The 23130-nt window shown below is 38.9% G+C and overlaps 1 protein-coding gene across 1 annotated transcript in view; it reads right to left on the reverse strand.

Moving 5' to 3' along the window:
* Positions 1 to 23130, reverse strand: part of LOC119791023 (WD repeat-containing protein 70) — a 53193-nt gene that overhangs the window by 28993 nt on the left and 1070 nt on the right. Inside the window, exons 4-10 of the mRNA XM_038296838.1 lie at positions 22236 to 22332; positions 21933 to 22149; positions 20177 to 20236; positions 19656 to 19789; positions 18772 to 18925; positions 15433 to 15509; positions 2478 to 2652 (exon numbers count right to left, since the gene is read on the reverse strand). Coding sequence (XP_038152766.1) covers positions 2478 to 2652; positions 15433 to 15509; positions 18772 to 18925; positions 19656 to 19789; positions 20177 to 20236; positions 21933 to 22149; positions 22236 to 22332 — 914 coding nt within the window. The remainder of the gene's footprint in view (positions 1 to 2477; positions 2653 to 15432; positions 15510 to 18771; positions 18926 to 19655; positions 19790 to 20176; positions 20237 to 21932; positions 22150 to 22235; positions 22333 to 23130) is intronic.

Raw genomic sequence — 23130 nt, forward strand, 5'->3', positions numbered from 1 at the left:
GAAACTGTAATCAGGCCTCCCAGCAGTTTTTACGCAACCCAAGTCGGCCATGAAAAGGCTGTTGTTACGCTTACGTCATGGGCTATTTTAAGTCATACTAATAGTATAACACATCCTACAGATGTTAGAAAGAATAGGAATTTGGTTGGGAAACAGAATTCTCATTTAAAACTTGCCTAGAAAAAAAAGTTGCTGATTTTAAACTGCAATACGTGTTCCTTAGAGTGCCTTTTTTAACATCTGCAGATTACATAAAAAATTCAGAGCTACATGAATTTGCAGCGCTTCAGTACCACTTCAGTCTGGGTTGTGACCGGACCATAGGTGTTCTGCATCGTCACCACAACAAATACAACGAATTTGTCGCTCAGTGCTGCACTTCAATTCTAGATGTTCAGGATTATGCAGTTTGTTCAACAACTGATGTCCTAGATGAAAACTGTTGTCACCTTTCCCTTTGGAGGCAATGCATTAATGAAGATTTCCTGTGCTTTTTTGAGAAAAAGTAAGATGTATAAAGCAATGCATAATCGTGTTGCCGCAAATTGATAGAAATTATCCCAGACTCAGGTTTTTGCTCCACTATAAACACCAGACAGCACTCACCAAAAGTCAAAATAACCATGACAATGGTGCCATCAAGTTATAACAGTGAGCGTTGTAAGGACACCTTAGGGACATTGTTTATAGCAAATAAAAAACTCATTGAATGACATTAGCAACTTCCTAAAGAACCCACTCGGTTCCTTTGTGCCGCTCTATGACTATCTAAACAACATAATGTCCCATCCATCATCATCTACCAGCAGGTCAGCAGGATCTGAGTAGACGTGGTGAAGTCTTCCAGAAGAGCCAAGCCTGCCATCCTTGCACAATTACTCAAGCCTTTACTCAGCTATTTATTGCCATCATTGTCTGCACCAGTGGCGACTGGCCAATGGAGGGCGCAAGGGCGCTGCCCCAATCTCCAAATGAACTTGATCAAAACATAAAAAAATGAAGCAATAAAATTTAATTATTTCGAAATATATCGAATTTTTTTTTTTTGATGTGCAAGATAAATATATGATCTTTAATGACGAGTGAAGCTGTTAATCAGATTGGTGACGTATTTCCGCCCTGGGACGCAATAATCTTTGCCTATAGACTCTTGCTAAAAGTTGTACATGCACCGTAGCTCCTCTTTATTGCTAACGATAGGAATATCCTGGGGCACAGTTCTCCTGAGCTCATAGCTGAAAGCAACTTTATTTGCACACCACCTCCCTTCACAGCTCTGACGTCACAGTCGTCTGTTATAAACTGCAGCTGATTGGCAAGTTTATATAATTAATGAGGAAAAAGGCTTGGCTAACTGTATGCAGCGGGGCTATCGCTCTATTCTGCTTTTCCTGCCTCCTTTTCCAAATGTCAGCAACTGACCCAGCATGGATTAAGACAGGTAGGACTGATTTAAAGCACTTTTCAGAAAATTTTATCTTTTTTTTTTTTTTTTTGGCATTTATGTAAATATACTGGTGTGATAACTTAGTATACATTTGAATGGTTTCTGGTATAAGTCTATTTTGATGTTATACTTGCCACCATCGGTCTGCACCTTGCTACCCTGATTAATCCTCACATCTGACTTGTTTGAACGTAAACTGCTGATTCACCACCTCTTTTCTGTTAGAATTAAAGTGGATTAACAGCTAGCATCCGAATGAGGATGTTTCCATCATTTCTGTAGCTGTGCAATGGTGCTGTATGAGGCTATATGCAATTCAGTTTTATCATTCAGGTTTAAATCCTAGAACCTAAAACCTATGGTAAACAAAGCAAAGCAAAATCTCATTTTATTGGATTACTTTAAATACTTTGAAGCTTGCAATTAAGCTTGACTGAAAAAGTTAGCTCAACTGCACCAAACTTTTACTGAAGGTGAAATGCACACTTTTCCTGAACGTTTGTTTTTATACATCCAGAGTTGTGCGTAAAGCATAGTACCGCAGATTTTTCAAGCATAGACACTATTCTATTCAGCATCTGTAACCAAGTCAATAAACAGATACAGTAAAGATTACTTTTATTTATTTGATAAATCATGATCCCTGTCAGCTGTATCTCCAACATTGTTGGAATAGTGGTACCCAAAGGGGGATGGGACAGCTGTGTTCAAAACCTTTTTATGTTTAATATGACAAAATGACCCCTTGGTGGTGCTAGCTACACAAAGAAAGTCTACTCTCCCTGGATTTTAATTAACAGTTATCTTACCATTTTAGGTAAAGTCATAAATAAGAGCCATAGAGGTCCAGCTTAGGAGGGTTTCAAGAGGTTGAGAACACTCAGAGTTAAACTGAGTCCTTGACAGTTATAGAGTTAAAGGTGGTTATACTGAATTATTCATAGCTTGTGTTTGGTTAACCTCTCTGGCATATGACTGGATTATCAATCTCTGACACGTTGTGGTGTTTGTAATGACTTTCAACACTTACGCTCATGTTTCGATCCCAGATCTGGATGGTGCCATCTTGGCACCCTGCTGCAATGAGCTTCCCGTCGCGGCTGTAAGTGCAGCAGGTGGGGACGACCTTCTTCCCCTGCTGGGAGCGAGGTTTGAACACCAACTTGTGCTTCTTTTCTGAGTTCACGTCCCAAGTGCGTACAGTGCTGAAAGCAGAAACAGACGGTTATACTTAAAAATATATTTGTTTAGGCTCAGGATGTGCTTGATTATAGACCCTCTTGTCTTCACCTTAAAAATAAAATGAATAAACACGGCTTGCAAAACAGCATAACTGTCATGACAAACATGTTAATAGGTCCTGTAAAATCTGAATAACCTATATTTTTTATTTTAGTCCAAAATGTTTTATAGGAAGCACTAATGGCTACAGACTTATAAATAAAAGTTTAAAAATTTAAATAGACACAATTAGAGCAGTACCAGTACCAAATATTTATCTAAATACTCCATGCTTTCCATACAAGTACAAAAATCTATTTTTGAGCAACAGCTAAAGGTCGTTCCAAGAAAGCTAAGGAGGAAGATGTTTCTGCATTGCTAAACATTTCACCTTTAACCTTTGAGCCATAACCTTTGGTTAGAATAATTTGCTTTTCACGCCAGCATACAACCCACGTTTATTTGTATTCTAAAGTTTATTTCTATTATTTTGCATTTGCAGAAATAAATGCAGCACATCTCGGAATCACTTAGTAAAGGTGTGCAAAAGACCTTAAAAGAATCTATTTGTTATTGCAGTCGGTAGCATTCGAACTTTGAACTTCAGCAAAACCATAACTCATAGTTCAACAAAATATTTAGAGCCACAGTTTGCCACAGCCAACTAGTTCTGTAAAATAAGCTTCACTGAAGCTTTTTTTTTTTTTTATGTACCGGTATGCTATACTTAAGCTGTTGATATTAATAGAAAACTTTTAAGTAGTAATCTATGAATACCTGCTACCTTGGTTATAATTATGGTGGGACACAAAGGGCGATTAGCCAAACCTCTAAAGATGAAAGTCTACAAAACTTATAATTCAAGTAAGGCAGATAAGAGAACATCTTTACAGAGATACAGGAATAAAGCCTCTTAACTTAAGGGAACGCAGATGTCAACAGGTGAACAAAAACATTAAAAAAAGGGGGGATTTAGCATATTTACCCCCGGATCAAGCAGGTTTAACTATAAATGTGACAACCTTTGCATGGTTGTTAAAAAGTTTCTCTCAAAAATACTTTGGGGACAATGTAAGGGAGGGAGGAGAAATCTCAAATTCAGATTAGGCTGCAATAAAAGACCTGAGACACACACAAAAAAAATCTGTTCCTCTCCAAAATTTTCCAAATCTGACAAGTAATACCTGCATCAACACCTGGAACATGCTGTCTATTTATTGCTGAACTGATAACCCTGCAGTCTGGGTAATTATTTATCTTTTTGCCTCATTCAATCAACCTAAACTAAGACTGACGGCAGAATAGCAGATGTAAAGTATCCAGATATAGAAAAAAGATAGATGATGCCACACATGACTTAAGTTAAAGAAACTTAACCCCTGACATTCATATATCAAAACACGCGTACTACACATACATGTTTAGCCGACCTCTCATACAAGCACACGTATTCACACAGCATGCCAGAGTACATCTAAATGTGTCTGTGACCCGCAGCTCACCTTAGTGAACATCTTACCTCTTTGGGTCGTGGGGTCAGAAGCAGAGTATAAACACACATGGAGCTGCTAGGAAAAGCCAGGCTAGGATTCCTCTATGGCAGGTTACAAAGTCACACACACTCAGCTGTGTTTGGTTAAGCCTAATAACGTGATACAACTGACAGCTAGGACATATGGATTGAGTGAGAACTGTCGAGGGTTAAAAAAGAAAAATCTTATTATCATCATTATCTATACAATCCTGAGTTCCTATTTAGAATAATCTGCTAAAAGTGGTGGTGTGGTCATTACTTTTTCCATTATCTGTTAATACGCCGGTGGATTTATAGGGAAACACCAATAATAGCCATGGTGTGGATGACAAATTGGTCCACCTGCTGCATCACACATACATCTCTATTGTGTTTACAGAAGGCCATAGGCCAATGAAGCAATATTACCTCCAGAGCCGCACACAGAACCTGGAATGCTATTTATCATAAAGACTCTTTTCAAAAAAAACACGGCACTGCAGGCTGTCAGAGGGACAGCGCAGATATCTGGGTGAAGACTGCACACCCTAACCTGTCACCACTAAGACACTAAGTGAGGGATGGAAAAAGGAAAGTGTTTGTGCCAATATGTGAAACGGCTTATTAAAATGTATGCTCTATTAAAATATCACCAAAAAAAAAAAAATACAAAGTTAGAAATAAAGTTAAATGGTTAGAAGTCAAACTTTACAGAACTGGAAATGTGGAATCATATTTAGACAAAAAAAAAGATAATTTTTTGCCACAGAATGCATGGGCCATTATGAAACAAGTAATCATCATATTTACACAAAACATCTTAAAGTATAAAGCATAATTGAAAGACAGCAAATAATCAAACATTTGATAAAAGAAAAAGATCAATTATAACACCTTTGATAAATTTATTGCACATTTTCAACAGGTAGTTCTGCAGAATATGGCATATTTTAGCTCCTCCTGCTTGAAGAGTGAAATAAGTTTCCTGAGCCAATATTAGCTGAGTAATTAGTCAGCAGCTAATTACCGGTAATCCAAGATTACACATCGAAACAATATGATATGTGTGTGTGTTTAAGATAGGGCTGGACAATATTTTAATATCAATATATAAAGCTGTGAAATGACTCTACATCACAGTGATTACAGCATTTTTCAGTTTTATATTTTAGTTTTAAATATTTCCTAACTGTTTTGTGGGAGGAGTTTTACAAACATGTCAAAATAACTGTAATAAGTTGGTACAGGGATCTGTTTTAGAAATTCTTGGCAGTCTTAGATTGATAGACAGATATGTAAATAAGAAAATCCAAAATGTTTATACTACTTGCAGTCAACTCCAACATTGTTAAGTGAAAAAAATGACTTTAAAGTATTGCTTCCCACATCTAGTTTAATTGCAAAACAAAAAGATTAGCAAAATAAAATAAAATATCCATCGAATCATAATGAGAAAGTTTTATATTTTTATATACCACTCTTAACTTTATATTTAACATCTTCCTACACCCCAGTGTTACTATGTGAAATATAAAACTAAGCTCTACTTTTACTATGCAATACTATAATCTTTATTATTCTTTTGCAGCGTCCTTCCTCTTATAGTGTTTTCCCTTCAATCAGCAGCCCCCCTTTCTCTGTACAGACTCTCCACAGACAGAGGGGTGAATGTAACAAAATGAGACCCATACAACCCCAGTCATGCATGAACACTTTACGAGGTAGCACCTTCGTTCACACATCGACTGAGGAGTGACGGCTCCCTGGGCCGGAGAGTTTATCTGTCCATCAGGTTCCAGGCACCACAGGGGTGATGGTTGCTAGGGTTTCTTTCACAGATGACGAGATAAGGAAAAGAGGGATACGCGTCCTCCATGAGGGTGTTTACTGGTTGAATTCCAGTGATAGCTGGTTGACTGATTAACTGGGACTGTGTTATGAGAAGGGGGGATTAAGAAAGGAAAGATGCACTATTTTCCTTCACAGTCAAAGAAGATAAAGCAGGGAAATAACAGACGGTTTAGGGGGAGGGACACTCAGAATTGCACTCAAGCAAAGAAGCAAGAGGAAACAATGTGGCTCAAGCACAGATGGACTGTGGAAACAGGGAGATGAAAGTTCAATTAATTTAACCACATTGTCTGGCTTTAAGCAGCTGAATTTTAGAGCTTTTTCTCTTAGACTGAGTCACAACACCAGCTAGATTTAATCAAGTTACTGTGCCATAGGATGACTTCACAGTAACAAGGAAAACAAACAAATACTGTGTTCACAGTTCACACAGAAAAGGACATAAAAGTTAATGTCAATCAAATATTCAGTCATGGCTACAGATTAGACAAAAAGGACAAATGTTCTCATTTAGGGCATTATATGTGCATTCTTGCGCAGGATATGGAACACTTGCACTGTAAGGTGGGAAGATTTGAATATGAACTGGACTGTGAATGAACCCGATGTGTCCAACGGGGTGAATCGCCTCGACATGTTCACAACCTCAGTGTTCATCCCCGATTTTCTCGTGCAGATAACCCACTTAACAACCGATGCCCACCTCAAGAAACTGGCCTCATCTGTGCTATTTTATAAAAAAAATGTCTAAAGTAAATCTTAAACTTCCCAAGTTACGTAATTAGACACAAGAACAACTTTTTATTTTTGTAAATTACTAAGAGGAAACCATCACGCTGCGCTCAATGGTTTGCAGCAAGAATTCCAAGTCCAGCTGCAGCCTTGGCAGACGGCCAGCATGAAGGGAATCCCTGGCATTCAAACGTCCTGCAAACATTCCTCAATGTGTGTCGTTTTGTTAGTACCCATGCTTAAGTGTGCCTCATGATACAAAAGGAAAAACAAAAAACAGCAACATGTGGGCCCAATTAGATAGTCGCCATTTGTCCTATTCTAAGCTCAGCTGGCTGAAATTTCAGTTGCAAAAGAAGAGAGCAAAACACCATTCCTACGATTCTCCGAGGACTTACAAAACGATATTCATCAAAACAAATATTCTCAAACTGTTTCCATAAAAACACAGATCTGTTTAGGATTGGACATACTCTGTTGTAAGTAAAAAATATAACAGAAATTTTATGAATGCAATTTAAATCTTAGCAGAAATGATCTTCAAGTCCAAGTTAGAGATAAGTTGTTGTTTTTTTTAGGCTACATTCAGTTTATCCACACCTTTTCACAAGACGTTGCATGTTCCCTACACGTTTTGATAATAAAAAAGAAAGTTTTGACATCAGTTTTTTAGCCTTACAGCAAATAGTCTGTTAGATCTGGGTTGGTACAAAACCCTTCTTGGATCAACTGAGTATTTGTCAGAAAACATTGAGCCATTTAAAACTTCCAAATGGGAAAAGTTGACATTTTCACACCAGTTAGAGTAGAAATACTGTCTTAGCATCCATTCTAGTCATACAGACGTCCCTTTTCTATCTTTTGGTTTTGGAAGAACAATCACTGCTTCCCTGCTGATGCATTCTGCGAGCTTCTCTTTAATCCACGTCCTGCTCTAAAGGCTTCATTAAAGAATGGAGGAAGAATTAGTGAATGAAATTCTGTCAAACTACAGGGGTCCCTTTAATTAAGGATTTGGGAGGTCTCCTGATCGTACATTATAGCCTTTTTTTTATTTTTATAATCACTGTAGAGACTCCTAAATAGGCAGGAAGAGAGGCATAGGTGTTGGTCTTACGGATGCCCAACGTTGCTATTATTGGTGTTAGCAGGCTGAATGGATGAAGATCATAAAACATGGGTGGTAAAGCAGTAAGGGAGAAACATTCTTTGAATGTCTGTCCATATTATTCAACGTAGACTAAAGGAGGAAACACTACAACATTTTACTGTGTTCCTTTATAGATCCTCGTGAGTCAACAGGCAGCTTTGGTGTTTGCTGCAGTCTATGCAAATCGTCATCATCAAATTTCTCAGAAAGAGTAATAAAATGGGAATAGCAAAAACAGAAGTGGTTTTATGTGGCTAATAAATCCACATAAAACCACTAAAACCACTAATAAATCGCAGAATGTGGATGAAGAAATTACAGCATTTTTATCATTGACTCCCCTACTTTCACTGATTATCACTAGTTACATCTAAACCTCGTTTTGTTGCGCTTCCCTATCCATTTACAAACTCCTTAATGACAGAGGGATCTGCCCATATAGATCGTTGTGTTTAAAATGGAGTATAAATACATCTTTAGATGTGCCCCCCCTCAAGTATATCCGATCCTTTTGATTCTATCGACGCCTATTGATGACTCATCTACAGGTGCTGGTCATAAAATTAGAATATCATGAAAAAGTAGATTGATTTCAGTAATTCCATTTAAAAAGTGAAACTTGTATATTATATTCATACATTACATACAAACTCATATATTTCAGATGTTTATTTTGTTTAATTTTGATGATTACAAATGACAACAAATGAAAATCTCAAATTCATCATATCAGAAAATTAGAATATTACTGAAGACCAATAAAAACAAAGGATTTATAGAAATGTTGGCCAACTGAAAAGTATGAACATGAAAAGTATGAGCATGTACAGCACTCAGTATTTAGTTGGGCCTCCTTTGGCCTGTATTACTGCAGCAATGCGGCGTGGCATGGAGTCGATCAGTCTGTGGCACTGCTCAGGTGTTATGATAGCCCAGGTTGCTCTAATAGTGGCTTTTAGCTCTTCTGAATTGTTGGGTCTGGTGTATTGCATCTTCTTCTTCACAATACCCCATAGATTTTCTATGGGGTTAAGGTCAGGAGAGTTTGCTGGCCAATTAAGAACAGGGATACCATGGTCCTTCAACCAGGTACTGGTAGCTTTGGCACTGTGTGCAGGTGCCAAGTCCTGTTGGAAAATGAAATCTGCATCTCCAAAAAGTTGGTCAGCTGCAGGAAGCATGAAGTGCTCTAAAACTTCCTGGTATGTGGCTGCGTTGACCCTGGACCTCAGAAAACACAATGGACCAACACCAGCAGATGACATGGCACCCCAAACCATCACTGACTGTGGAAACTTTACACTGGACTTCAAGCAACGTGGATGAAGTGCCTCTCTTCTTTTCCTCCAGACTCTGGGACCTTGATTTCCAAAGGAAATGCAAAATTTACTTTCATCAGAGAACATGACTTTGGACCACTCACCAGCAGTCCAGTCCTGTTTCTCTTTAGCCCAGGCAAGACGCTTCTGACGCTGTCTGTGGTTCAAGAGTGGCTTGACACAAGGAATGCGACAGCAGAAACCCATGTCTTTCATACGTCTGTGTGTGGTGGTTCTTGAAGCACTCACTCCAGCTGCAGTCCACTCTTTGTGAATCTCCCCCACATTTTTGAAGGGGTTTTGTTTCACAATCCTCTCCAGGGTGCGGTTATCTCTCTTGCTTGTACACTTTTTTCGACCACATCTTTTCCTTCCCTTCGCCTCTCTATTAATGTGCTTGGACACTGAGCTCTGTGAACAGCCAGCCTCTTTAGCGATGACCTTTTGTGTCTTGCCCTCCTTGTGCAAGGTGTCGATGGTCGTCTTTTGGACAACTGTCAAGTCAGCAGTCTTCCCCATGATTGTGTAGCCTATAGAACTAGACTGAAAGACCATTTAAAGGCTTTTGCAGGTGGTTTGAGTTAATTAGCTGATTAGAGTGTGGCACCAGGGGCCATCAATTTTGAACCTTTTCACAATATTCTAATTTTCTGATATGATGAATTTGAGATTTTCATTTGTTGTCATTTGTAATCATCAAAATTAAACAAAATAAACATCTGAAATATATGAGTTTGTATGTAATGTATGAATATAATATACAAGTTTCACTTTTTAAATGGAATTACTGAAATCAATCTACTTTTTCATGATATTCTAATTTTATGACCAGCACCTGTATTTAAACGAGTTTTCTGGCAAAAGAAAAACACCTAAAGCAGGAGCCTTAAACTCCTCTTCCCAGGATAAGATGCTGCTTCCTGCTTCAGAAATCCTGAAACCAAAGAATTGGGTTATTAGTAGGATCCTGTTAATCTGTGGAGTGCATTTGGAGATCTCAGATCTAAAACGTAAAGAGTGGAGAGCCTTTCCTGGCTGAATAACAAACAAGCTGACTAAAATTCAGAATCATTCCTGTTTCTCTTTCCGGATGCCCAAAGAACATGATCCCTTCAGCCCTGTTCTGGGTCCTCCAGCTGTGTGAACATTTCTTGAGTCTCAAATGTTACAAGTGTGGGCAGCAGCTTCGGAAAAACTCCACACTGAATGATACGCTCATTCTCCTCAACATCTCCAGTGTTCATCTGTGAAAATGCCTCGAATGGGAGCAATAAAGTGAGAGCTGCTCGACTTTGCTAGAGGATGTGAAAACAGACCAACAATTACTCTACAGTATTTATTGTGATCAGATATCAGATAGTACGTCATTTTTACACTTCTTTCATCAACTTTATAACATTCTGTCAAGTGAGTGTTTAACCAAAGAAAAAGATATGTTGGGGAAAACGTAATATCTCAGCAGTAGCCACACTTTGCAGAGGTCAGTAAACGCAACACTTTCTTTCCATTTCCTAAAGAGGATCAATAGCTTCAGTGTTCAACAACATGGATTGCTTAAAGAGGGTATATGACAAGCCTAAGTACTTGGGCCTGCTTCCAATTAACCTGATTTAGTGGCCTTTATTCAACCTTTCAGGAACCACTTTAACCCCAGCTGATTTCTCGCTTTCATTCAACTCAGGTGCCTTACTTTATTTTCTGCTACTTTAAAAAAAAACCTGCCTCAGGAACATATTCTGATGATTTGACCATTACAAACAAGGTTCAAATGAAAAAAAAAATTCAGTTCTCTTATAAAATGTCTACAAATACTTTTAAATGCTTGTAAAAAATGGAAAAGGAGCATTTCCAGTCCTACAGTTCTAAGTTCAGAAGAAAGAAGCAAGACAAACAAAGAAAGCTACTATATTTTATCATCTATTTCCACCTGTGTGGTTTAAAACATAAACAACTAAAATGAAAGCAAAATAACTAGAAATGATTGCAGCTAAATGAAATAGCGCTCCGCCCATCTACAAGCTCAGCTTGTGGTGCCGCGCTCTGCTGCGAGGAAGCTTTCCTACATGCAGCTGCTCTCTTTCTGTGAATGGCTCCCTATACGCTCCTCACTGTTGATCTCCTGTGAGCTGGCCGGGGGCAACACCCAGCGCTAACGTGCCAGCAGAGGATTTCCAGAGACACAGTAAGAGCTAAAGAAACCTACAGCCACATCTGGGAGAGCAGTTACACGGGTAAACAGCACGGCTGTGGCGTGAACCTCCTTTCCACCTAATGGTGATAACCCTAAATATCTGCACTGCAGTCTGTCACACTCACCTGGTCTCATCACTGTTTCTTTAGCACATGTTGATGCTCAAATATTTCTGTTCCCCTACAGCTACAGAGTCTCTCCCAGCATATTAGTTTAATCTACAGAAATGGCCACACTTGTAGGCTCTAAGAGCTGAAAAATAAACGTATCCGTCATTGTAGCATCATGGTCTCAGTCCAACGATTACTTTGAGGACATTTTTTATTAGGGGGAAGAAAATGTTCTTTGAAGAGCTCTTAGTTCTTCATTACTTTATACTCATTTGGAGCAAACATCATTAATCTTTATATCGTCATTAGAATTCCTTTCATTTGACATTTTGCATATTTCTCCAGCAATAGTTTTTCTACACAATCACACCAACAGCCATTTGTCTACTTTAAAGGAATAGTACACCCAAAACATGATTAGCCTTCATTTTCTACTCACCCCCATGCTGAACAACACTCTGGAGTACTTTTTTGATATCTAAAATGCATCTGGAGATCTGGGAGGCTTCTTGCTGTCTGCTGACATTCAAATAATGGAGGTCTATGGTGACCGAGACAGAAAGGTCCATAAAAGTCCACAAAAAACGTGTCAATACTCCTCCATACTGCTCGTCCAATGTATTCCAAGTGTCCTGAGTGGGTAGCATCCAGAATTTACTCGAAACTAAGTCATTTAGAATGTTTTTAGAGCATAAACAGTAGTGTATAGGATTTCCTGAAAGCGCGCACCTGCGCGTTCACGACGCTACGGAAACCGCGGCAGACCAAACCAGATGAAAGTGCGCATTCAGCTCAGCAAAGAACTCAAGCTCTTCCTCAACACTGAAGTCCTCAGACATTTTTCTTTCGTTGTTTCTTTCTTTGCACAGGTAAACAGCACATTTCTTCTTCTACGCTTGCATTATTGGCAGAGCAGACGCTGAATGCGCATTTTCATCTGGTTTGGTCTGCCGGCTTCCGTAGCGTCATGAACGCGCATGTGCGCGCTTTCAGGAAATCCTATACACTACTGTTTATGCTCTAAAAACATTCTAAATGACTTTGTTTCGAGTAAATTCTGGATGCTACCCACTCAGGACACTTGGAATACATTGGACGAGCAGTATGGAGGAATATTGACACGTTTTTTGTGGACTTTTATGGACCTTTCTGTCTCGGGCACAATAGACCTCCATTATTCGAATGTCAGCAGACAGCAAGAAGCCTCCCAGATCTCCAGATGCATTTGAGATATCAAAAAAGAACTCCAGAGTGTTGTTCAGCATGGGGGTGAGTAGAAAATGAAGGCCAATCATGTTTTGGGTGTACTATTCCTTTAATTTGCATCCTAACAGGATTCAAACAGATTTCTGTGAAAAGTTTATTTCCCATGGTGAGTTCAATAAACTTGTATCCTAAATTGTTAGTGTTTTCTCTGCAGTCTATTAAGCTTAGCACAGGATTCAGGTTTGGGATAGTGATGGCAACTAGAACGCTCCATTATTTTTGCATCTGGGGAAGCATTTTCGCACCAAAATAGAAATGTAAGTTTTGATGTCATCATCTAGGTCAGGCATCCCCTCGAGGGCCGTTGTCCTGCAGATATTAGAGGTTTCTCTGCTTTAGCACAGCTGATTCTAATTATTGCAGTTCAGCAAAAGCCTGTTAATCAACTATGAATGTAAATCAGCTGTGCTGGAGCAGGGAAACCTCTAAAATCTGCAGGACAAAGTCCCTAGAGGACCGACTTTGGGGATGCCTGATCTAGGTGATAACCAGGATGGTAACTCATGTCCAGGTCCCAACTAGAGTCTATTAATGAATATCAAGGTACCGGTATTTCAAAGATTTCACGAAGCCATGTAATACCTTGAGCCATATAGCAACAGATACAACCCTGGAGAGTTTAATCAAACTCCAAGTGTTAATGTTTGTCATGGTAGGCATCTCTTCAAATAAAATGTTTGTGGGGCCTGAAGGTTGTTATGACTTTTTCAATTTGAAAACACTTTTCTGCTTCTTTGAAGGTGAATTTGTGGATTTTCCATTCATCCTCCTGCTTAAGCACTGGTTATACTCTCTGCAGCAGTGTGTCGCAGTGAAATTGTCGTAGGTACCAATACTGAAGCGTGGTCTGTGCTATGTTATTTCACGCCACAACGCAGGAGGGAAAAATCAGGAACTAACTATGGGTCTAGATACGGGTGAGGCGATGAGGAAATGGGGGCAAGTCTGTGTGACAACGGAGGAACATGAGGGCGAGAAAGAGCGGGAATCCAGGTAGAAAAACAGTCCCAGCGTTCTCACGCACCTCGCTCTTCTAGCTGGTCCAACTTCACAAATAGTCGTTTTCAGCAATGGCGGTCATACAAACATAACAAGCCAGTAAGTTACCAAACAGGAAAAACACACAGCGTAGAGCGGATATAGATTTGACCAATCAGAGGCATCCTGTCTGCGGCACTGTCTCTGGTCACCTACAATTGTGGGGAGATGCACAGAGTGTCTGCGGCAGGGGCGGGGGCACATTTGCATTCACTGCAACAAAAACGCAGACGACCTGGTTCCTGAGTATAAATCAGCCTTTAGTGTGCACAGCAGCAAAAAAAACATTGGAGGAAATAAATAAACCTCATTCTAGTCCTATTTATACTCCAGATACCTGGAAAGTTGTAGATCACAAATGACAGGTCCACAAAAGGTTTATGCCCCCTCATCATGTGAAACATACTACTTTTTTCCCTCGGTGCATCTTGGAATCTGGTCTAGGCTCTGAGCAGCTTCCAGTTACTTTGTAGACCTAAAATACCCACAAATGAATCATTTCCTCTCAGTGGTGAGTTTAGCTTGTTACTTTTCTCTCTTTATATGCTGAATTTGGCTGCAGAACACTTTTGTTAACTTTAGTATTTTGTTATTCAGACAAGCTTGTTTACATGTCAGGGCTTTTTTTTTTCTTCTTCTATGGACTGAACCCAGAGCCATTTGATTGCGGGCTGATAGGATCAACTTTCATTTTCTGTCCTCCCCAGTCCTTGGATTATAGCCTTAATTTTTTTTTAGTTGTTCAATGATAACAGAGAAAAGCTCAACTTTTGAAAACAAACAAGGATTAGGAACTGAACCACAAACAAATCTAAACTAAACCTTTGAGAGAATCAAAGACAAAAGTAAAACTAAAAACATACTTTGGCTCTTTTCCTGCGTGTGTGTTTTCTTTGGGGGGACTAGGGTGTTAAGTTTATCTTGACATTTTCTGGACAGATTATTCAAAACTTACTGTTTGTTATTGCCACCATCCTGTATGTATCAACATTTTTTAAATGATTCCTTTATCATTTAATACATTTTCCTTATTCAAAGTTATTTAGTCTTTTGTCTGTCATGCCACACAAGCTCCACAAACTATTATTACAGTAATTACCATAAATAATCATTCACTTCAAAAAGTAATACCGTAGATTATCTGACAAAAAATATTTTTTTTAATGAATGAAAATTTCTTAATTCTCATTTCATTTATTTTCAAATAATTGTTACAGGAATTAAATTTTGTGTTTTGATACAAAAATAAAAATATGTACAGATGTCAGCTTATTTCTTCTTGCTAATTCAGTTCCTATTAATAGATAAAAAATCAGTTAAAATCTTTAATAATGACAAAAGTCTAAAAAAAAAAAAACACATTTAAGGATTTTCATGGGACTGGGGTTCACCAAAGAGAGCGTAGCAAGCAAAAAGACCTCTTTAAGAAACGTGAATGGATGAATATCTAAGATAGCATTGCACAAGCGCTGATTAACAAACATTTATCTGAATGACAACAGCTGGCAATTACATTTTATGAGGAATTTAGAGAAAGAAAAAAAAAGATAATGGGAAGTGAAGCTTTCTGCTCATTGCAGATTTAAAAACTCACCCGTCATACGAGCAGGTCATGAACTCTTCTTTCATCTTAGGATGCCAGCAGCCACTGTTCAGCATAGCTGTGTGTCCCTGGATAAAAAAGAAGAGCAGATAATGAAAGTTTTTAAACCTGGGCCAGTTGCGACAGGCTAAACACACAGATGGATGATGATCAGGATTTATTGACATTTAACCTAAAAAAAAAATCAAAGCTGCCACATCAATGTTGTCAAGCTAATCTACTATTATCAGAGAAGTCACAGAGTGGGCAGCCAGAAACAACATGGAGGACATTTAAAACGCTGAATGTTGCCAAGAACAACTAATAGATTTTGGTCATTTTAATCTAAACAAATTATATAAGACAGGGGTTGTTAATCATGCTAGTCATCAGGTGTAAACAGGGAATTTTTAGTTCTTAGTAGTTTAGACTGGAAGGAAAACTTCAGGTCTACATTTAAAAGCTAAAACTGCCTCATGTGAGGAACTTGAACTGATTTCAGGCCTCCTAAGACATAACACTTGTTTTGTAAACAAGCAAGAGAATTTAGAATTTAAACCCCGAACTGCTTGAACACTAATTCCAAAAAATAAATAGAAAAAAACCACTGGACTTGGTTTCCGAGTTTGAAGATATTTTGCTTTGCAAGGTTTTAACCTCGAACTCAAAGCTAATCCTGTCATTTTGAATTCAAAAAGCTTCCTGGATGGGAAGCGAAACGTCTTCAAACTCGGAAACCAAGTCCAGCGGATTGTTTTAGATTTTTTTGGAATGACTATGACCTGGATGACTGAGAACCTTTACCAGCATGTTTGAACACAAAGTTTTGCCTATCCCATTGTTATACTGCACATAATGAAATTGCATTTCTTATTTGTCATGTTGGTTGATCTGGGAATTTAAAAGGACAGAGAGACACAAGCTGAGATGTAAGGAAGAGAAATAAAAAGTAAGGTGTTTATTTGCATTAAATCCCATTTAGCCAAAGACCATTTGCCTTCAAAGGTCACCATGATGATAAACAGAGTTTCTCTGTTTGTAAACGTATCTAAACTGCATGCATGGATCCGCTTTTGTGTATCAAACCACTCAGCAGATAGTAGCCATCAGGAGGGATGTAATTACAAGTCAACTCAGGCAGAGAACAGGCAATGAGTTGATCACCACATGAGAGACGGCTAATCGACTGAGACACCGTTAGCATGCCAACATGCATTTCCATTGAACCAATCGACTCCAGATGGGACGGAGCAGGATAAGAATGTAGAACATCCCGAAAACAGCTTCCTGCAATAAATGGACCTTCACTTCAAGCACATTTATATGGCTTTTATAAACCATGTCTACATATGGTGCAGCTGGCAGACATGGTCGCTGACCACGAATACAGCTTTCTAAAACCCAAACATGGACGTTTAATTAGGGCTGTTTTCTAAGTTCAGCTATTTGAACCAAAACAGACCAGAAAACATTTGGAGTCCCTTTTCCCCAAAAATTAGCCTCTGACCATTGAACTTGTAACCAAAACAAGGAGAAGGTATGCCCCACTACCATCAAATGGTTGCAGGGTTTACCCAGAGAGCAGAGCAATCCTGGATTACACCTGGAAGAAGCTTTTTCAGTAAGGCTGCTACTAAAAAGAGGGAAACAAACACAGATTGGATCTTTTAACATTTGGAGTTTCACATGTTCTACATGTAAATTAGTAATGTATTAAGAAAAACAACAACAGGGCATTATTATAGAATCAGGCCTGTTGTTTTGAAGTATTTAATAGTTTGGACAAAAACATTAAAGTGCTTAGAGAATTTTATTTTTGTGTCTGTAATTGCTGAAAGCTGGAAAATCTGTACATTATCATTATTATAATTAGTGCTGTCAAAATTATCACGTTATTAACGCGTTAACGTGAGGCCATTTTAACAGCGATAATTTTTTTAACGTGAGATTAACGCTATGTGGTTTTATGGTACAATTTTCCAAGTACATCCCGCTGCAGCCTGCGGGAAGGCGGGGCTATTTTCCCCCAGTCTATGCATTTCTCATAGGCTTCAAGAGCGGAGCTCCTCAAGGGAAAAAGACGCTCATACACTGGGTGACGCTAGTGCCTTTTCTTTAAGCCCCACCACCAACAAACAAGTTGAGTGTCTGGTAACTAGTAGCAACCTGAAATACGCTGAGAAAACTGATTACTGAGGTGAAATGGAATCTCGTAGCAGCACTCTTGCCGTCTGTGTACGCAACAGGTCGGTATCGTGTGTGTGTGTGTGTGTGTGGGTGGGTGTGTCTGTGTGTGGGTGAGTGGGTGTGTGTGTGTTCTCATTTTTGTTAAGAGGCTGAAAAGTAACTTTCTAGAGCATAGACTACCTTCATCTAGTGATGTCGGTCTATTGATTTTGATGTATTGATTGAAAATTGTTCATTACCTTGGTTAATTAACATCTAATGTTAACTCTACTAAATTTTATAGCAGTAGGGTAAAATGCTTGTCTTTGTTCAAAAGACTGCATTAACTGTAAAGACTGTCTTTTACATCAGCCTGTTTTCAGGGCCTTTTTTTTTGGCTACATATTTGTTATTTTTTGCTACATGCCTCCCCATCTTCTTGCCATATGTTTCTATGGCATAAATCAGTATCTGTGACCTGTTTTCATTTTAAAAAAAGAACATTGGCACAAACCTAGCCTGTATGTATTTTTTTGTATGTCATCGAGAGTATTTAAATGATTTTCAATCAGGAAAAAAATGTGCGATTAAAATGCGATTAATCGCGAGTTAACTCAGGCATTGATGCGATTAATCGCGATTAAAAAATTTAATCGATTGACAGCACTAATTATAATGTATTAAAGTTGCCCATATTAGTAAAAATAATATTGATGTAGATATTATGATGCCCTGGTCTTATAAAAATAGGAACACATGGTCAATAATATATCAACTTTAGAAACCCATTGCACAACATAAAGGTAAACACATGCTTCTAGCACCTCATCTCCAATAATCAACCTTTCTGTAATTCAATCTTGATAGAGAAGATTCATCTGAACAGTGATAATAGCTAAACCACTGTGAATAAAGCTGATGGTTAATAATCAAAACATTCTTCTTAATATATTTGCACTTTTTCTCAAATATCATCAGTCTGATCTGAGAACATTTACTCTGTTATATTCATGATGATCATCTGATGCGAATATCTATTTTTCTGTTGGGCTTCCACTCTGAATAGCCAGGTCTAAAAACTACTATAATGTAATTTCAACATGAACACAGTGCTAAAAGGCATCAATAGAGATATTTTAAACAGTTTCTTTAGCTTAATGAATTAAGAAAGTTATTTTTGCAAACCTTTGTGTTGGCCATATCCACAATGTACTGGTCTCCTTTCACACACTCCATGACGTTAAAGCCATCCCGGTCCAACACTTTGGCCTGTGCATTGCCAGAGACCACCAGGAGGACATCACCTGTGATGCTGTATTGCAAGGTCTTGATCTGATGACTGTCAAACGCAACAGAATGAAGCAGATGTTAGCTGGCATGTCTGTGGTTCTAGCTTTTGTTTCTAAAAGTTAGCATATTGGTTGCATTAAGCTATAGACACATTCACATCTTGGGTGACCCTTATTTTGTATATTTGATGAGTGACAACAAACTCAAGCAATAAGATGAAGAGGCAGATGGTACATTTAAAGATTTTTTTTTGCTATTGAAATGGTTGAGTTGAGAGGTTGGGTAACCGACAGACTCAAAGAGTTCAGAAGCTGCAGTTTTATGTCAAAAGGAAACTTTTATGTTGAAAGTGGAACTCTGTTTCTCAGCTTTCCAACTTAGGTTCAGCACTTCAGTAAATTTAACAGGCTACCAGATCACACAGTAATCATATTAAATGTTGCATGAAATCTTCTTAATAAGGGGAAGCCTGATCTAGCTCAGGCCACCGGTTCCCAAAAGCAAAAAAGAATGTGATCTTTAATAGCAGGTTCAGCGGAACTCAGAGTAAACACAAACACACACATAACTTCAAGATCTGCTTCTGGAAGCCACATTTTGCATGAAAAGAGGGGATTCCACAGAGTAAGCACTAGATCCGATGAAGCCTAAAAAGCCTTCATGTGCGTGTTTATGTGAGGGTACACTTTTAAGCACACCTAAATGAAGTCAGTATGCTTGACGTTTGCATGAAACAAATGTAAACACATGTTGAGCAACTGTGTTGATTTTCCACATACCACTCACAGGGCTGCAGGGTTCGGAAGGCCTGTAGAGCCTGGTCCATCCCGGCAAAGTCCCAGAACCGCACATCGTAATCGTATCCGCCCGTCACTAGGCGGGCTCCAGAGGGGTCTAAACCAAGAGCTGATACCTGAGGACGCAATTAGCCGTCGATTAAAGATCATCTTAAAGCTACAGAATCAGACTGGAACTTCTGTTAGCCTTTTCAAAACTGATTCATTCAAAGTGAGAAGCACCAAAAGCCAAATGTTTGAAGTCAATGCTGTCTGGTTGTTCAATTTTATTCAATTTTGTAAATGCTGTGCTTCAAGAAACAGGATCAGAACTGATCCAGAATAAAATGAAAGGATAAATGTAACTGCTATTGCAAATTTGCTAAATAGCCAAAGGGACTTCTTATTTCAAGGCATGAAACATACGTATTTGGTTATCTAACAATATTCTATCCACAATAAAAGTACTTTATATTTGAATATGTTTAAGTAGTCATCAGCAGAGTGATGCCAGCAAAACTTACTGTTTTGGTGCCGTGCTGTAAAGTGATCTCATGGGTGTCTGGAATCTTCTTCACTGGGTTCTGATAGAGGAACACAGAGCTGAATAAGTTTTCTTTTGTAATCTAGAATAGATCTGTCGATAAATAATCTTTGTAATGTAAGAGCTGTGGGTTGCTACATGCAAATAACCAAAGTTTGGTGTTTGACCTGAACCGTCTGCTCCAACCTGAGCCGTTTCTTCTTCATATCATAATTTTTTAGAAAAAATATATATACAAGTTGATATTTTTGGAAACCATTTGACATCAGCTAAGTTAAACACATAGGACAATACTACATGGTAAATGCCTGTTCTGGTGATGCCACCTAGTGGTCGTCTTTGTGACATCCCATAACTTTTCCAGCTTTTAATTGCCATTGCACGGTCACAGAGTGCCGAGCAACGAAATTAACCCTCTGCATTTAACCCATCCACCATGGGGCGCACGGGAAGTAGGGTGGGGTAAATGGTCTTTTTGCCCAGGGACCCAGAGTGGAAGTCTGTGGGAGTGGGACTCGAACCTCAGGATTCCAAGCTCTATGCCCTAACCACTACGCCGCCAATTCCCAACGACAACAACAAGGTCCTCTGTTCTTTTTAAAGTTCTATAATTGCAGAATAAGAAAAGTTGTGTGTCAAAAAACATAAGTTTTGTGAATAACATTAATAATTATTTTATAGTTTCATTTTTTTAGTCAACTGTTATGGTGACTACCAGGTGACTGTATTAGGATGGTAGAACAGATTAAGATCATTATCTATTCATTAAAAGGAATAGTACACCCAAAACATGATTAGCCTTCATTTTCTACTCACCCCCATGCTGAACAACACTCTGGAGTACTTTTTTGATATCTCAAATGCATCTGGAGATCTGGCAGGCTTCTTGCTGTCTGCTGACATTCAAATAATGGAGGTCTATGGTGACCGAGACAGAAAGGTCCATAAAAGTCCACAAAAAACGTTTCAATATTCCTCCATACTGCTCGTCCAATGTATTCCAAGTTTCCTGAGTGGGTAGCATCCAGAATTTACTCGAAACGAAGTCATTTAGAATGTTTTTATAGCATAAACAGTAGTGTATAGGATTTCCTGAAAGCGCGCACATGCGCGCTCCCGACGCTACGGAAGCCGGCAGACCAAACCAGCGCATTCAGCTCGGCAAAGAACTCATGCTCTTCCTCAACACTGAAGTCCTCAGACATTTTTCTTTCGTTGTTTCTTTCTTTGCACAGGTAAACGGCACATTTCTTCTTCTACGCTTGCATTATCGGCAGAGCAGACGCTGAATGCGCACTTTCATCTGGTTTGGTCTGCCGGCTTCCGTAGCGTTGGGAGCGCGCATGTGCGCGCTTTCAGGAAATCCTATACACTACTGTTTATGCTCTAAAAACATTCTAAATGACTTCGTTTCGAGTAAATTATGGACGCTACCCACTCAGGACACTTGGAATACATTGGACGAGCATTATGGAGGAATATTGACACGTTTTTTGTGGACTTTTATGGACCTTTCTGTCTCGGTCACCATAGACCTCCATTATTTGAATGTCAGCAGACAGCAAGAAGCCTCCCAGATCTCCAGATGCATTTGAGATATCAAAAAAGTACTCCAGAGTGTTGTTCAGCATGGGGGTGAGTAGAAAATGAAGGCTAATCATGTTTTGGGTGTACTATTCCTTTAAGAGGAAGAATTCACACTGGAAACTCGATATATGAAAGCTTAAGACACATACATCATCATCATCATCATCGTCGTCATCATCGTCGTCGTCATCATCATCTTTTGCCTCAGCTTCATCATCATCACTGTTGGCTGAGCTGTCCCTATAACCTGGTGGAAGGGGGGGGCCTATAGGCTCATCATTTTCCTCCTGGGCTACAGGTTGAGAGGGCACTGGAGGACCAATGATCTCAGAGTCTGAATCGCTGCTGTCACTGCCACCTTGGCTCCTTAGAATAATAATAATGAAAAACATAAATTCAGTCATGAACAGCAACGATTTTGGATTAGTTCACTCAAACATGTCTTGTCTTACCTAGCTGCACCTTTGTCTCTCTGACCGGGGACTGATGGATTAAGTGACTTGGAGCTCTCACCTTCCTCTTCCATCTGAGCTCCTCTCTGTCGCTCCTCTGAGGGGCAAGAAGTTTACAATGTCACTTTTACACATCAAACTCATCCCAATATTTGGAACAAATCAAACATTAGACATGTTAACCTGTGTCTACAATAATTCAATAGTTTTCTACTTTAATGATTATCACTCGCACAAACAAAAGGACACATGCTTTTATCCATCACCGCTATTGATTGAGCTATGGAAACATATGCAGAGGAAAATTTAACTCAATCTAATCATTAAAACATCTTGTGTCTGATATTTAAACACAGCTTTTTCTGTTTTAAAACAAAGTACCAGACATTTTATTATCAAATTTTCTTTTACAAATCTATTTAATTTGTATCAATTAACTGAAGAAGTCTGTAGTTTGTGTTTATGACCAACTTGGAGCCAACCCCAAATTTTTGAGAGACTGCACAATATCACCTGGCCATAAAGTTTACATTTCCACCACAACTCCTGAAACATGGAGCCCTTCAATCTGGATCCCAGGCTTTATAGGTCTAAGCGTTTGTTTTTGAAAGATAATTAATAGATCTTAACGCTTCTACAGGACAAGGAGGTTATCATATAAAGAATTGAATCCATGTGTAAGACAGCATCACTATACACGGGACAAAAGGAGACTAAAAAAAACTGTTGAGAAAGCCTGTTTCTGTCCTAATATGTGCTCTGGACTCGGTGGAGGAAGCTGAGAGGGGGGTGCTGTCCAAGCTTACATCCATAATGGATAACACCTTTCACCCCCTGCACCAGACCTATAGAGGAGCTGAGCTGCTCCTTTAGTGAAAGACTTTTACACCCTGTT

Source organism: Cyprinodon tularosa, unplaced genomic scaffold (genome assembly GCF_016077235.1).
Source record: "Cyprinodon tularosa strain WSP-4 unplaced genomic scaffold, ASM1607723v1 ctg378, whole genome shotgun sequence".
NCBI classification, from domain to species: Eukaryota; Metazoa; Chordata; class Actinopteri; order Cyprinodontiformes; family Cyprinodontidae; genus Cyprinodon; species Cyprinodon tularosa.